Source organism: Heterodontus francisci, chromosome 23 (genome assembly GCF_036365525.1).
Source record: "Heterodontus francisci isolate sHetFra1 chromosome 23, sHetFra1.hap1, whole genome shotgun sequence".
NCBI lineage: Eukaryota > Metazoa > Chordata > Chondrichthyes > Heterodontiformes > Heterodontidae > Heterodontus > Heterodontus francisci.
The window spans coordinates 44,238,467-44,253,736 of NC_090393.1; the positions used below are offsets into that span (position 1 = coordinate 44,238,467).

Sequence of the window (15,270 nt, forward strand, 5' to 3'; positions counted from 1 at the left end):
AGATTCAATAGTAACTTTCAGCAGGGAATTTGATATATACTAAAAAAGAAAGATTTGCAGGGTTATGGGTTAAGAGCAGCGAAATGAGACTAATTGGATAGCTCTTTCAGAGATCTGGCACAGAAACGATGGGCCATACAGCCTTCTCCTGTGTTGTATGATTCTATGATCTCTGCACACATGTACTTTGCAGCAAGACTTTCCTGCTAACTCTATTTAGATCTGAGGATTAAGGATGGGATCTCACTTCTGACCTCTGCTAAAAGTGCACATGCATGAAAATCAGATGAGAGGCAGCATCAGGCTTGTTTCAGTAATTTCCTCCTTGCTCACTGTCCATGCAAGCATATGAAAAATATTCACTTGTATTAAGTACAGGAGAGTTGTTGACACCTTTAGAATTATACCCCTACAGTAGTGTGTATCTTCAGAATATTAGGGGAAAAGTGAAGGCTAGTTTAAATTGCAGTCATTGTCGCATAATTTTAGCAAAATAATAATGTAGTATTAGCACTGGTATGAAACGATTAGAATATAAAAACATTCCCAATATATCATTATTTTAAACCTTGCCTCATTAGGACTGATTCCTGTTTTAACTTATGAGTACCTGATATGTAAAATACTGATTACTGTTCAGTCACCACAATAATATAAAGTATTTGTTGGAACCACAGATCAATTAATTAACTTAAGTGGAAAAGTAATCTTTTCAGTGATGATCTTAAAAGGAACCCATTATTCTTGTAAATGAACACAACAGTGTAAGCAATCAGTGAGTTTAGAAAATGCCAAAAGGCTCCAAATATGACTTAGAGATTGAAATATAATTTATGTTGACAGCAAGGGCTGCATATTTTGAGGGACTGCCTAGGAGCTGCAAAATAGTGCTTGTGTGTGGTCGTAACCTGGTCGTCTCACAGTGTTGGCCTGTAATTGGAGATAATCACTCCTGCCGATTACATAGAATTACATCTAAATTACAACACAGAAACAAGCTGTTGGGTTTATTATCCACATCAGCTGTAGTCTAATCCCATGTACCTGCTCTGTTTCCATAGGCTGCATTTTAAAAGCCCACCGAAGTAGGAGGCAGGCGTAAAGATTTGCGGCCCGCATGGGGCCCATATCACGGGGCCGCCGCGATTCCAAATGCAGTGGCTCATTACCATGTCCAGAGAAACAGCCCCACCACCCCCCTCCCCCACTCCCATGATGTGGAGGGGGCGGGCGAACCGTCCCCGACAACGGGTCCCGGTGCCAATGTGCAGGCACCAGCGCCATTTTCAAAGGGCTTAGAGCCCTAACTACCATTTAAATTTTTAAAGCAACATTACATTACACTTCAATAAAAGTTAATGAAAATTTTTTTCCATCCCATCTCACACCACCCCCCCAATAGCATTACATTAAATTCATTACCCGCTCACCCCCCAAAATACTTACCTTGACGAGGTGACCTTCAACCCCTCCCCAAAGTTCGTTATCTTTAACCCTCAACCCCTTCCCACCATCCCCCCCCCAACCAATCTGAGCAGTTTGACCTCGCTACCACCACACCCCCACCCCCCACACTGAAAAAAGTAACTCCTCCCCCTCCCCACAGGAGTCGCGCCTCATTTCCCTGAACAGGGATTCGAAGGCATGGCATTGCCGGCCACCCGAATGAAGATCGGTGCGGCAAATAAGGAGGCGACGCGACCTTCATTAAATCAGGTAGGTAACTTAATTTAAATATGGAAATCGTGATCCCGTCGCCGAGTGGCAGGATGGCCGCTACAAGGCCTCGCCTCCACCGCCGAGATCGGTACAGGGCCTGTCAGGGTCGTTGGCGGGCCTCCTCTGTTGCTATCTTAATTCCACCCCTGCCACCGTTCCCGACGTCAGAGAGCCTTTAAAATCCAGCCTCATATCTCTCTATCCCCCTTTTCCATCAGCCACCTAGCTAACCTATTCTTAAATATTGACACGTCTTTGCTTCAATTAGCAACCTTGCAGCCCCTGTTTATAAATATTTCCCTTGCTCTCTATCCTAAATTTCTTTCATTTAGTCTAATATGTATCTCCTAGTGTTCTAGACCCCCCCTCAACTACTTGAAACGGTCTATTCTGTCCCATCCTTTCATAATTTTAAAGACCTCTATATCAATATCCCATAATATTTTCTGCTATATTGAAAGTAGCCTGTATTTCGTTGAGGCAGGTAGCATCCTAGTGAATCTGTGCTGCACTCTCTTTATTGCCTCAACATCCTTCCAATTGTGTGGAGCCCATACAGCACATAGAGCTCCAACTGTGGTCTTACTGAGGCTCTATATAGATTCACCATTGCATCTCAACTTTTATATGCATAAACCATAGTATTCCATTAGTTTATTTTATGGCCTTACCCACTTGAAGTATTGTTTTTAATGTCTTTTGAACCTGAACCCACAGATACCTCTGCTCCACCACATTACGTAGCTTTCCCCCTTCAAAATAAAATTTACTTTTTTTTTCTTAGACAAAATGTATCACCTCGCATTTACCACCATTGAATTCCATTGTCGCTGTTTTTCTCATTCTTTCTCATCAGTATCCCCTTGTAACTTTGTTTGGTCCTCTGAATGTATGGATGAAACCTCTTATTTTAGTATCATCTGCAAACTTGAAAACCATTGCCTCTAGCTTTATATCTATTTCATTGGTAACACAGAACAGAAGTGGTGCCCAAACTGAACCCTGCAGGATCCAGCTTCCAACTATGCTGACAAACTGCCTTAATTCCTGTTCTGTATTTTCTCCCTCCTAGCCAATGTTTAACCTCAACTCATTTAAAAGGTACCTGAACATGCATGTGAAGTGCTGTAACCTGCAAGGCTATGGACCACATGCTGAAAAATGGGATTAGATTGGGCAGCTAGTTTTTTCGGCTAGCACAGACATGATGGGCTGAATGGTCTCCTTCTGTGCCATAATTTTTCTATGGTTCTAACCTAATTGTTACCTTTCCCCTAATTCAATACCCTTTATTTTTCTAGCCTGCTGTGTACTATTTGGTGATAGGTTAGTGGATCCATTCAAAGAGTCTATCCTTGACAATTGAATGCTCACCTTTGAGCAATGTAACATACAGGGGCATGACCTGCTTGTTATCAAATATGGATCCTTGTAAAACTTGCCTAGTGTACTATCAGGGAGAGAGCTTCATTACAGCACAGTTCACAAATTTGTATTAAAGTACACCAATCCTCCTATCTTTAAGGATGCAAAAGATTTGAGTTTCACACCATTTAAAGTGTTGGAAAAGCATAACAACAAATGCAAGCTGAGAAAAAAAATGTATGGGGTAGAGTTTCCGCTTTGGGCACAATCGGGAAATTGCCCCCAAAATGCACTGGTTAGGTTATAGTTCAAGAGTCTGCTGAAATACATCTGTAGAAACATAAATGTAAAATCTTCCATGAACCAGCAGAATAGGGCAGCATAAGATTCCTTGATGTATTTGAGAGTGGTAACCTGTTGCAGTTTTAGTAATACAATGAACAAAAAGAAGCATTTTTAATAAGGGTATCCAGTCCACCAACTATGAGTAACCTCATTTAAAATCACTGAAAATGATTTTAAAGACTGCACTGAATCATTTTGTAGTTTTATAGGTGTACATTAGCCAGTCTCTTAGTAAGTTAAATATTTTTGATATGGAAACACTTCGAAAACATGCCTACTGGTTTCTGTGTGCCTAAAGAAGTTAGCAATTTGAGAAGCCTTGCCTAACTAGTGTATTCATCAGAACCTTGCAATTTTGGCCTGGGGGCATGGCTATATTGGTGGAAGGGCCTGATTCAGGTGAATTGAAATTTGAACCAACATAAAAGATTGTGGAAAATACGAGTGCGAGTATATTTGAGCATAACTCACTAATGTTTAAAATTTCGTACTGGTTCGGCCAATTTTGTCTGAATTATGCTGATACTAGTAGTGGAAGCAGAAACTTGTTCCAGAGCTTTATTTCAAAAATTGGAACACTTAAATTTAACTTGTCTATTGAGTGGGGTTATAGTCTAGAACAGTTATCTTCCCAAAATGATAGCAAATATTTTTCAGCAATAGCATATTGTTGTAAAACAAAAATCAGGAATGTAACCTGTTTTTTTTAAATTAAGAGTTTGTAGACTGAGCTGGAAGTCATCAAGCTACAAGGATGTATCTGAAATGGAATGAGAAATTACATTTATATTGCACATTTAAAATAACAAAACCTCCTAAGGCTTACCATAGTTCTGATTTTGACCCGAGTAGGACTAAGAGAATTAAGGCAAGTGACCAAATGTTTTAAAGAGGTTTCTGAAAGCAATGAGTGATGAAGCGAGTTAAAGAAGTTTGTGATGAGAGTCCCAAAGTGTGGGGGCTAAGTACTGGCATCTTGTAAAATTCCCCCGCAACATTTATAATAACTTTATACTTCAGAGAACTACTTTAGAATTTGGAAAGCTAACATGAAAGTTATTAAAACTTGTAGATTTACAGAAGCTACAGTTTCCTTCCATGGAAGCCAGAATGGTAACAGTCATGTTTGCTGCATTCGACCATAGTGTAAAGTAGATCAGACATAAACCCCTTGACTATTAACCTGAGTATAGAAATTTGTTGCTGGCAATCCATGAAGTCCCTCTGGCCTTTCTCTACTTCTGATTTATTTAGGCAGACAATTAATTTTGAACAAGGCAGGCTGAGAAATACCTTTCAAAAAATATTTGGGACTAACAATATTTATTATTGGGACAGACTGATCTCCTGTGTGCTGAATGAGAATATAAGAGATTGCACAATGGCTGTATGGCCGACATAAGCTATGCTAATGGAGTGGAGTGGTATATTAATACTACAGTTTAATTTTTGAATTAATTTATTAAAGTAAACTAATGAGAGCAACAGCAGTTGCTTCTGTAAAAGGTAAAAATATCAATGGGGCAGATGTTCCTGTTCCTGCATCAATTGGATTGTCTGGATGCAGCCACTACAGGAAAATCCAATGGGCAGGAAAACTGACACCTCAGGGTATTTGCCTGCTTTTCAAATCCATTCATTGAATTGGATAGAACATCTGGCAGTCTCCCTAACAGGCAGGTGCTCCTCCTGCACATTAAAGGCCTGCTCAGGTCAGGAAAAAGAACCCGACCGAACCACAGCAGACCCGAGCCCGACCCAGCCCGAGTCCCTCAGATTTTGTCCCAACCCGACCCCGACTCGACCCAACCCGACCATCTCTTTACTTACCTTCCTGACATTGAACCTGCAGGAAGCTGCAGCGCATGTGTGATGACATCATAGTGACGTCACTTACTCACTGCGCAGACTCAGTTTCGTCCCGGACTTCCAGCTCAGGTAAGTTTGTTTTTAAATTTCTGTACTTAGCAGCAGAGCACTTACCGTGTGTGCCCGGCCCGGCCCAACCCGACCAGAGCACAAAAGCCGGACCCGAAAGAGGGGCCCAACCCGACCCGAACCCGACACATGTCATTGGGTCCTGTCGGGTTGGGGTCAGTTAGTAGGCCTTTACTGCACAGTTTCCCTCTGCTGCTGTAGTTTGACAACATAATAACCCAAGTTAGAAACAGGAAAATCTGCCCCATTGTCTTTTATAACTAGATTTCCCCAAAATAACACACCCTGCCTATTGCACAAGTAAATTAATGTTTTTCAAAGAATAATTATTGAAATTTTAACATTTTACAAAAATACTTAATTGTCAGTGAAGCATTTTGGGATGCCTCGGGGCTGTGAAAGGCATTGTATCTGACCTTTGGATGAGACGTTAAACCAAGCTCCCCACTGGCCCTTTCCGTTGGACATTAAACATCTCACGGCACTATTCGAAGAAGAGCAGCGGAGTTCTGTCTGGTGGTCTGGCCAATATGTATCCATTAACCAACATAATTTAAAAAAATGATCGGGTCATCATTACATTGCTGTTTATGGAAGCTTGCATTTGATGCTGCATTTCTATAATTACATCAGTGACTAACTTCAAAAATACTTAATTGGCTGTGAAGCATTTTGGAGCATCCTGAGGTTGTGAAAAGGTGCTATATAAATGTAATAAAAACAAAATACTGCAGATGCTGGAAATCTGAAATAAAAATAGGAAGTGCTGGAAATACTCAGCAGGTCAAGTAGCATCTGTGGAGGGAGAAGCAGAGTTAATGTTTCAGGTCTGTGACCTGACATCAGAACTGGCAAAGGTTCGAAAATAATTAAGTTTTAATCAAGTGAAAGGTGGTGGGGGAGGGGGGCGGTGGTTTGGTGGAGAAGAGAACAAAAGGGAAGGTGTGAGATAGGGCAGAGGCCTGGAGAGATTAAATAACAAAGCTGTCATGCAACAAAGTCAAAGAGCGTATTAATGCTTGTGGTGTCAGACAAAACATTAGTCCAGAGAGCGTGTTTATGGCAGAGTAATGAGCAACTCTGTCCACATTAAAGAGCAGGCACATGGTTAAACAATAAAATAATAAAACATATAGAAATATAAAAAAGGGTCAGTCATGCTCTGAAATTGTTGCACTCAAGGTTGAGTCCACGAGGCTGTAGAGTGCCTAATCGAAAGATCAGGTGCTGCTCCTCAAGCTTGTGTTGATGTTCACTGGAACACTACAGCAGGCCAGGGACAGAAATGTGGGCATGAGAGAAGGCAGGGGCAGGGGTTTGAAATGGCAAGCAACCGGAAGCTCAAGGTCATATAAATGTAATATTTTCATTCTATAAATGGAATGAATATTGACACCACTGTGTAAGCCAAGGAGTGGAGGTGGGGAGAGACTTGTGGTTTTAATTTACAGTCTGTGAACCCATAAGCAAAAACTACAGCAAACAGCGTCTCCTAAGTACAGCAGGATTACTTCTCCAGCAGAATGCGGTAATTGGAGGATCTCCAGATGTGATTGATGGGGCAACTATCCAATCATCTCCATTCTGGCCAGGACTTGCGGTGTCACTAAATGCAGCCTTATATAAATGCAAGCGTTTTTGTCTTTATCTGCAGGATCACATACCTGTTCCCTACCAGCCGGACTCCAGCAGTAATCCTTCATCAACTACGTCTTCAACACCGTCCTCTCCAGCACCGCCTCTACCTCCCAGCGCGACACCTCCTTCACCCCTTCATCCTTCACCGCAGTGCACCCGGCAGCAGAAACAATTCAACCTGTCAGGTACACCACCTCAGTGTTCCATATGTTCAGCCGAAACATGTTGAAAGTAATGGGGTCCTTTTTCCGAGTTTGTTCTGCTGTTGGGAAGCCATTACAAATGAAGAATCAACAACAATGTGTCCCATTCTCCCCACCCCCAACAATATCCTGACGGGACAAGGCTCCCCACCTGGCAGCACATATGCGGAAAATCAGCCCCAACGTGTTGTATCGCCTAGTTCAAGTAAGGGGCCTTCACCAGGAATGCCAACTTCTCTTTGTGTTTTTGCCACAGGTTTAAAAAATGTACTGTTTCAGTCCTGCAACATTTGTCAGTTTTCTTCTTATTTGCATCATAGGGGTTATTGTTGCAATCTCCCGCACCCAATGGGCGAGCCAAGCTCTCAGGAAGCATAGTTCAGAATTAATGATAGATCAAATTAATGATAGAACATTTTATTCCCAATTCTCCTATTCCATGGGAGTGCAGCTTTCCATTGCAAGTGCAGTATCACACAATTAACCCTCATGTCAAATGATCAAGAACTTGTCAACTGAGATTGGTAATTGCCACAAAATAAAATTCTAACAGGTCAGTAAACAATTAATGATTGTCCACAATATACGAGAGCAAACTATTTGGGTAAATATTTCAAGAGCATGGTTTATTTACAAATATACTTTGTTTATGCGACTAGTAACGAAAATTCTGATTATATACATTAATACAGAAAAGAAATGACATCGGAAAAATTAAAAACATTCATTGAGCAGGCTTTCTCTGCACATCTGGAATGTCAGGTTTGTTGAGCACCAGACTCAAGTTCCTGAGTTTGAATCCTGACAGGTTTTCGCTCAACATTTTATAATTCTAAATATTCCAAAGGAGACAGACCAACTTCATGTGTTTTTCTTTCTGTCAATGTGCATGTATACATCATAATATAATCACATCTCTAAAAACTATAGAAATCATAAAATGTTTAATATTAACATTCTACAGTTTTTGTTTTTGTGTCTGTTCGCCTGTCAAAAAAAAACTGGGGTTTCAGGTTATAATTTAATGACTATAACAAGTTTTTGCTATGATCGTTTCTCTGTCATGAAAGTGCCCATTCTGTAATGTTCTATCTTACCCTAATGTTCAATGAGAGCGACTGACTATAGGAATGACTGAAAGAGGGAATAAGAGTTTCCCCATCAAAAGATTAATTTCTCAATACTTAGCTGCTCAAAGAAAATCAATAATTAACACAGTCTGATGATGACTTTATGTAAATATTACCAAATATGTTCTGCTCTGACAGTGTCACTAATCATCATTTGATAGAACAAATATATTTCAATTAATAAATAATATGTGAATGTTCACACACATATTTTGGATTTTAACTTTGCAGTTGATTGACATCTATTGAATGTGCCCATGTAAAGCGTACAGAATGTTTTAAAACTTAAGGTAGTAATTCCGGCTTTGCACTCAATATGGTAAAGCAGATTGCATGGGCTGAATTTTCAAAGCGGGGTCGGGAACCCAAAGCCCAGACAGTTCCGGTCCTGACCCTAAGCCTGAGCTGCGTGCGAATGTGACATAATCTTCAAATGTTAATGACCTAGTTGGGCAGAAGGCGACCTCAGCACCCAATTATGGCACCGAGTGTCTGCAGGAGGCAGCCTTTTAAAAATCCAGCCCTATATCTGTATATATATTTATATTTACCTCTAGCTGTAAAGTTAAAGAAAAAGTGGGTGAAATTGGTCTTTGGCAGAAAAGCAAAATAGTGACAATAAATTGGAAGTCCGTGATACACTAAAACCCAATTTTTCTTTCGCATAATGTGTAAATGTTTTCCCCATAGCATGTGTCGTTTCATAGTTTCTGTACATCACTCCGCTGGTCTGCTGAGATTGAGTTTACTAACAAAAGGTGGAAACTTCCTCTGCGCACAAGATATAGCAAAACCACAAAACTCTTCCTTATATACATGGTTACAATTTCCTTTTGCTTGCTGCATGGAGGAAACAAACCCCTCTTTTCTCTACCATGATAACCATTTGGCTGTGCTTCTTATGATATAATCAAGATAAAATAATCATAAAACAATCGTAAAACAATTTACTGTGAAGATGTTGAATAGGACAGCCTGACTCACCCAACAAAATAAAAGAGCTCTGTCCTCATTCCTCCAGCAATAACATTTTTCAGGTTCTTCCCTCCCCTAGTTCCCATCCTAGCTCTTTTTGGACTCAGGTGCCACTTTTGTCTGTGGCCTTGTTGCATAAAGTCTACTCCAGAGGCACGAGTATTGGAAGGACAAAAGCACAGCCAGGAGCACACCTGGAAGTTGCTTTACCACAGACACGTGCTTTGATGTCGGACTGTTACAACCAGGTGAGGAAGGGGTCTCAGGCTCCCCTTTTGCCCCTTCGCTGGCATGACTGCAACAGGGTTTAATTTTTTAACACAGTGATTTAACCTACCACCGCAGTGAGCACTTACCCTAATGTGGTTACAAATGAAACAATCAGACAGGTTTTCTTGAGTTTAAACAAGAAAGATGTAAGTTTATTAACTTTATCACTCTAAATTGGTTAAAATTACTAAAATACGCGACGCATCCAAGCTCACATTCATACAAGATGCACACACACACAAATAGATACAGAGGGGAAAAAACAGAGTTGGGAGGTTGAAGTAGAGTCCTTACTAAAAATGAAGTTTAAGTATGGAAGTGTAATCCCAGTGTCCTTAGTTGAAATTGAAGTCTTGAAGTCCTTGCTGGGCCACATGCACAATTCGGGCTTGCTTCTGTGGTTCCAGAAGGCTGAAGAGAGGCTTTATCCATCCTCTTTTGCTGACTCTGAAGATCTGTAGATTTGAGGTTCATCTGTAGCTGAGGCTCCCCTGGGACTTTGCTGGAGAGAGAGAGGTGCTTTCTTCCCAGGATTTCAGTTACTGTCTGCTTTCTCAGGTACAATTCACACTCTCAGAGTTACACAGGTAGTCATGACGTGACCACCTCTTTGTTTGAAACAGAAGTTTCCAGAAAGTTTTTTGAATTTAAAGTTCTTCTTTCAAGCTGTCCAAACATGCTTGGTAGGAGGGTTTGGCTCTTTCAAAGTCAATGGGTGTTGATGGCTTTTGATGACCAACATCGACAAAACCATTCTAGGTAATTGAATCAGGGAGCACCCCCATTGTTCTGGCTAGACTGGGTAAACACCTCTGTCTCTCAGCCGGCCTTTGGCTTCTCATATGCAAATTGTGCGTGGCCATCTTTACTGCTATGTTCTGTTTTTTAAAAGTTATTTGTAATTTTGTCCAGTGAAAAGTCTCTGGCTCGTTCCATACGACAAAATTAATATTTTCCATTTGGCATGTGGGATTTCCATCACACAGACCATTCCTTATTCACTTCAGTTACTTCTCAGAAGGTGCGGTGGCATCAATTCCCATCACACTCATCCCTCGTAGAGTAATTAGCAACGGATTTCTCAAAGGGAGCTTATGCTTGGATGTTGGCTTTTTCCCATTATAAAATCCACATATAATTATTTCTAAAAGTGTCCCCACTTTTAGATGGAAGTTTGACTCACCAGCAACAAATTCTAGCCACAAATGTTTACACAAGTACCGTTAGAAGATAAACATAATTCTTTTGGGCCTCCTTATCTCGAGAGACAATGGATACGCGCCTGGAGGTGGTCAGTGGTTTGTGAAGCAGCGCCTGGAGTGGCTATAAAGGCCAATTCTGGAGTGACAGGCTCTTCCACAGGTGCTGCAGAGAAATTTGTTTGTTGGGGCTGTTGCACAGTTGGCTCTCCCCTTGCGCCTCTGTCTTTTTTCCTGCCAACTACTAAGTCTCTTCGACTCGCCACAATTTAGCCCTGTCTTTATGGCTGCCCGCCAGCTCTGGCGACATAATGGTCTACCTGAAATTCATGAAGGAATGGAAACATGCAAATTGACAGTATAAGCCAGTGTTTTGTTCCTTACATCTTGAAATTATATTATGTTTTGAGGTTTGAGAATAATGTGCTATATCTTTCGAGCATTGTGATGACTCCGATGGACTGCTGAAGTTTCTTACAGTGCTGTCCATCCCTGTATTCACAAATATGCAAGCCCCAGCAATCCACAGAGCTATTCATGCCAGTGTTGCAGCCTGCAGGTTGCATGTTCGTCCTGCACAGCGTAAATTACTGGGGTCAGCTCATCTGAAAAGGCAATGTTGTTGGCTGAGCGCAGATCCTGTGTAACATGGGAGTACTGCACTGGCTGAAGATGAATTCAGGCTCAAGGCCTTGAAAGAGCCTAATATGGCTGCAGATTTCAGCATACGGTAAATAATGGATACTTTGCCAGACTAAGATAACTGCCAAGTAGATGGATTGTGTGTGTTTTTGTGGCAGCGTTAATGCATGGTGGCAAATGGAGGGAACTGACAGATGCAAGAGGAGCATAATGTTTCAGTGAGATAACCTAAAAATGGATAGAATGGAGCAGATTCTGCTGGGTGTCCATGGGAGGAAGCCACAACAAAATGGCATGCTCTGTGGAGGGAAGTGGCAGTGATTGAATGCATGGGGGAAGAAAATGTCTCCATGCAGGTGCATTGCTCTTTTCAGTATTGCTCCTTGAGTTTCCCACTGTTACTGTGGTGAATATATTGTATCTGTGCTGGAGTTCATTTTATTGTTGATATATTTTAGTGTGATCCTGTAAAGATGGGCAATGTCTGGTGGTGCTAAATTAATGATGAATATGTTAGATCCTTGAAAATCCAGCAAAGGGGAAATAGATTAAGGGTTATACCATTGTTCATGTGCCACTACCAAATGAGTGGCATGTATCTAATCACTGGCAGTTCATTGAGGGTTATGTCCATGTTCATTAGAAGCCTAGTTTTAAACTTTTATCTGATCTCTGGTCCAGTGAAGCTCTCCATTGAAGTTTGTTCCTGATGGTCTAATTCAGCCTAGACGTCTCAGTAAGGACCTAATCTTCAAATAAATGTTAATGCTCTCTCCTGGTAATAGTCTCCCTGCCTGTCTTGTGATTTGCTCTCTTCTACAGTAAATTATTGCTGAGAAGCTCGCCTTACAGCTTGCGTTTTCCTAAATGCAATACCGACCTCCACAACTCTATGTAAAGTGTAATTTTATCTTGATCGAGCTTCTACGCTAACAGAGTCAGCTTATGACAAAACATGCTTGTCTTGATTTTTCAATCATTACTTTAAGCCATCAGCTGCTGATCAATTTCCTTTGGCACTTCACTCATTCTACTAATTGAACATTTTTTATCTGTATGCATAATAGCTTCAAAGTCATGCTGTTAGGCTTTTAAAGCAGCTGATGTATCTTTGGTGTCCGGGTACACGCCCGCAGTTGGACTTTCCATTTATATCAGTGGATGAGTTAAGGTTTGACTGAAGAAGCTCTAATCAATGTGGAAAAGTAAAATAGGTTCTTTCTGGAAGATTTTGATTAAAAAAAAAATCAAAACCCTCCAATTTCAAACTGGTCATTTTCTTCAAAGCTCTTTCTTCAGTTAGACGTTGTTATTTTTGATGGCCATCCAATTGGAATAATGGCTACAAATTCACCGATTTTTATTTTAAGTGTCGCTTTTGAAAGAAAATACGTAACAAGACCCAGCTCTGCTCATAATTGCATTTCAGTTGGTATCCATTGTAGTTTTTCTGAGTAACCTACCAGAAGCTGCTGTTACTATAACTGCCAAACAAATGCCTGCGATTAGATGGGACACAAATAGTTTCTATGGTAACGGGGAATAGGATATCAGCAACATCAGAGATTGTACAAAAGTGATGTTAATTTGACAGCAAATTCTTTATCTGCACAAAAATCTCTACTTGAAATAATAGTAATTTTCAATTTGATCCTTTGGGATAGGGTAGTCAACTTTTAAGTACAGTCAATATCCATCTTAAATGGGTTTTAGAATTTTGTTTTTCTTCTAAATCAGGTATACTCACTAACATTCGATTGAGGGCAATCACAAGCAGTGACTTGCTTGAGGGCCACAGTCACACAAGCCCACCACAAGGTAACTCCATTTTTAACAATACCATCTGGTCTATATTTACATACTTAGTAAATATTTTATAGCCCAATTTTCTGTTGTATCACTGAGGTACTTGATGATCCCATAATGTGAAGTATTGCTTAATCTGAAGGCTGAAAGTTTTAAGTGTTTATGTGAAAACTATGTGATAGCCTGGTGTGTTACAAACTATTCTTTGTAACAATCATAATTGGAAAATGCAGTGACTGTGAAGCTGGAAACATATGCCCTTGCACCGTGAGAAGGAGCAAAAGGGTGGAATGTATCCTTGGTGCTGTATTTGAATGTATCCTAATTAATATGGTATCACTATGAAACATACTCGGTAGAATTTAGTGAAAGTGAGAAAAATGGGGCTGAATTTTATTGGCACGCCGTCCATTGCGACAGCGTGCTTTGAACTCTGCGGCCTTCAGGCGCAGAAGCGCCGCTGCTGAGCCCCCGCAATATTTTGCACGGGGGCGCATTTAAATGGAGGGCGCGGAGCAGCTGGCCCTGATGATGTAGCGTGGGCGGCCACTCCGTGCCCGGCAATGGCGTCGGGTGACATCACGCAGGTGCTAGTGCCATTTTTAAAGGGCTTCAAGCCTTTATCATAGATTTGAATTTTTAAAGGTTTAACACTGGTCATTTTATTTTAAAAAATATATTAAAAGCTGGAGGCCCTTTCCCAACCACCACAACGCTTTTTATATTGGCTGATATGAATAAAATCTAGTGCAGTCCCAACCTGGACTTTCCCCCAACCTTTTCACATTTGCTCTTCAACCCCTTCCCAGCATCCCCACAACCAATAAGAATTGTTTTTCCTGCTCCCCCCGCCCTGATAATTTCAGTCCTCCCCCTTCCCACTAGTGTCTCGCCTCGAAACTCCGAACAGAGTTCAGAAGGCACGTGAGTTCTGCTGGCATCTGTAAAACGGCATGGGACGGCCACCAGGACCAGGTAAGTTAATTAGCAATTTGTTTTCATTAATTTAAATATGTAAATGAAGGCCCCGCTGACGAGCCGGGGTGGGGGCGCCACGTCGTCACTGGTAAAATGCGGCGGTGCCTTCTCGGCATTGTGGGTCGTGGTGGGCCGCTCCCTGCAAGTCTTTCACGGGGCACCCCCGCCACAACCCCCAACGTCGAGGGACTGGTAAAATTCAGCCCACGATCTCAAAAATGTTGAGGAAGGAAAATTAACCAGAAGAATCAAAATATGTTGATGAAATCTTATAGCTGATTGTACTGCTGTATGTTGCTCTGGTTGATTGCATATTTGGGCATTTATACTCTTGGCTTGGAGTTTTGTACTGGGAATTTAATGAATGGAAAACTCTGAAGGACTGCTAACTTCTGCACCTGAATTCTCGATAAGCATTTCCGGCAAGTGGTATTCAGGGCTGGGAAGGTGAATTCATAAAATCTACACTACAATCTGTCTACATGTCAGGTTTGGTTCAGGGCGTGTACTGCTGTGCCGCAATGGAAGTTAACTTTTAATAAGAATGGGATGCATTTTCCTTCCTTTTCAATCTAATATCTTTAGGGCCTGGAGTTTTCACTAAGTTTTGTGTTTTTCTTTCAACGCAATTCGGCTGAAAGCAGCAAAACCAGCGCAAAAGATCATAATAAGTACAAATTGAGTTTCTGTGATCTTTTTCACTAGTTTCCGCTAATTGTGCTTGTTTGCGTGCTCTTAAAGGCTCGAGAAGGCTCTTAAAATTAAACTTTTTATTTGTTCATGGGGTGTGGGTGTTGCTGGCTAGACCAGCATTTATTGCCCTTGAACTGAGTGGCAGTTAAGAGTCAATCACATTGCTGTGGGTCTGGAGTCAAATGTAGGCCAGACCAGGTAAGGACAGCAGATTTCTTTCCCTAAAGGACATTAGTGAACCAGATGGGGTTTTACAACAATTGACAATGGTTTCACAGTCATCATCATTAGACTAGCTTTTTTAATTCCAGATTTCTTAATTGAAGTCAAATTTCACCATCTGCCATGGTGGGATATGAACTCATGTCC

At 41.1% G+C, this 15,270-nt stretch overlaps 1 protein-coding gene across 2 annotated transcripts in view; it reads left to right on the forward strand.

Moving 5' to 3' along the window:
• ksr2 (kinase suppressor of ras 2) overlaps positions 1 to 15,270 on the forward strand; it is a 490,636-nt gene that overhangs the window by 321,633 nt on the left and 153,733 nt on the right. For both annotated transcript variants that reach the window (XR_010977280.1, XM_068055178.1), the window contains exons 10-11: positions 7,022 to 7,190; positions 13,162 to 13,242. Coding sequence is in view for 1 of the 2 variants with exons in the window: in XM_068055178.1 (XP_067911279.1) it covers positions 7,022 to 7,190; positions 13,162 to 13,242 (250 nt within the window). In the remaining variant the exon portion in view is untranslated. The remainder of the gene's footprint in view (positions 1 to 7,021; positions 7,191 to 13,161; positions 13,243 to 15,270) is intronic.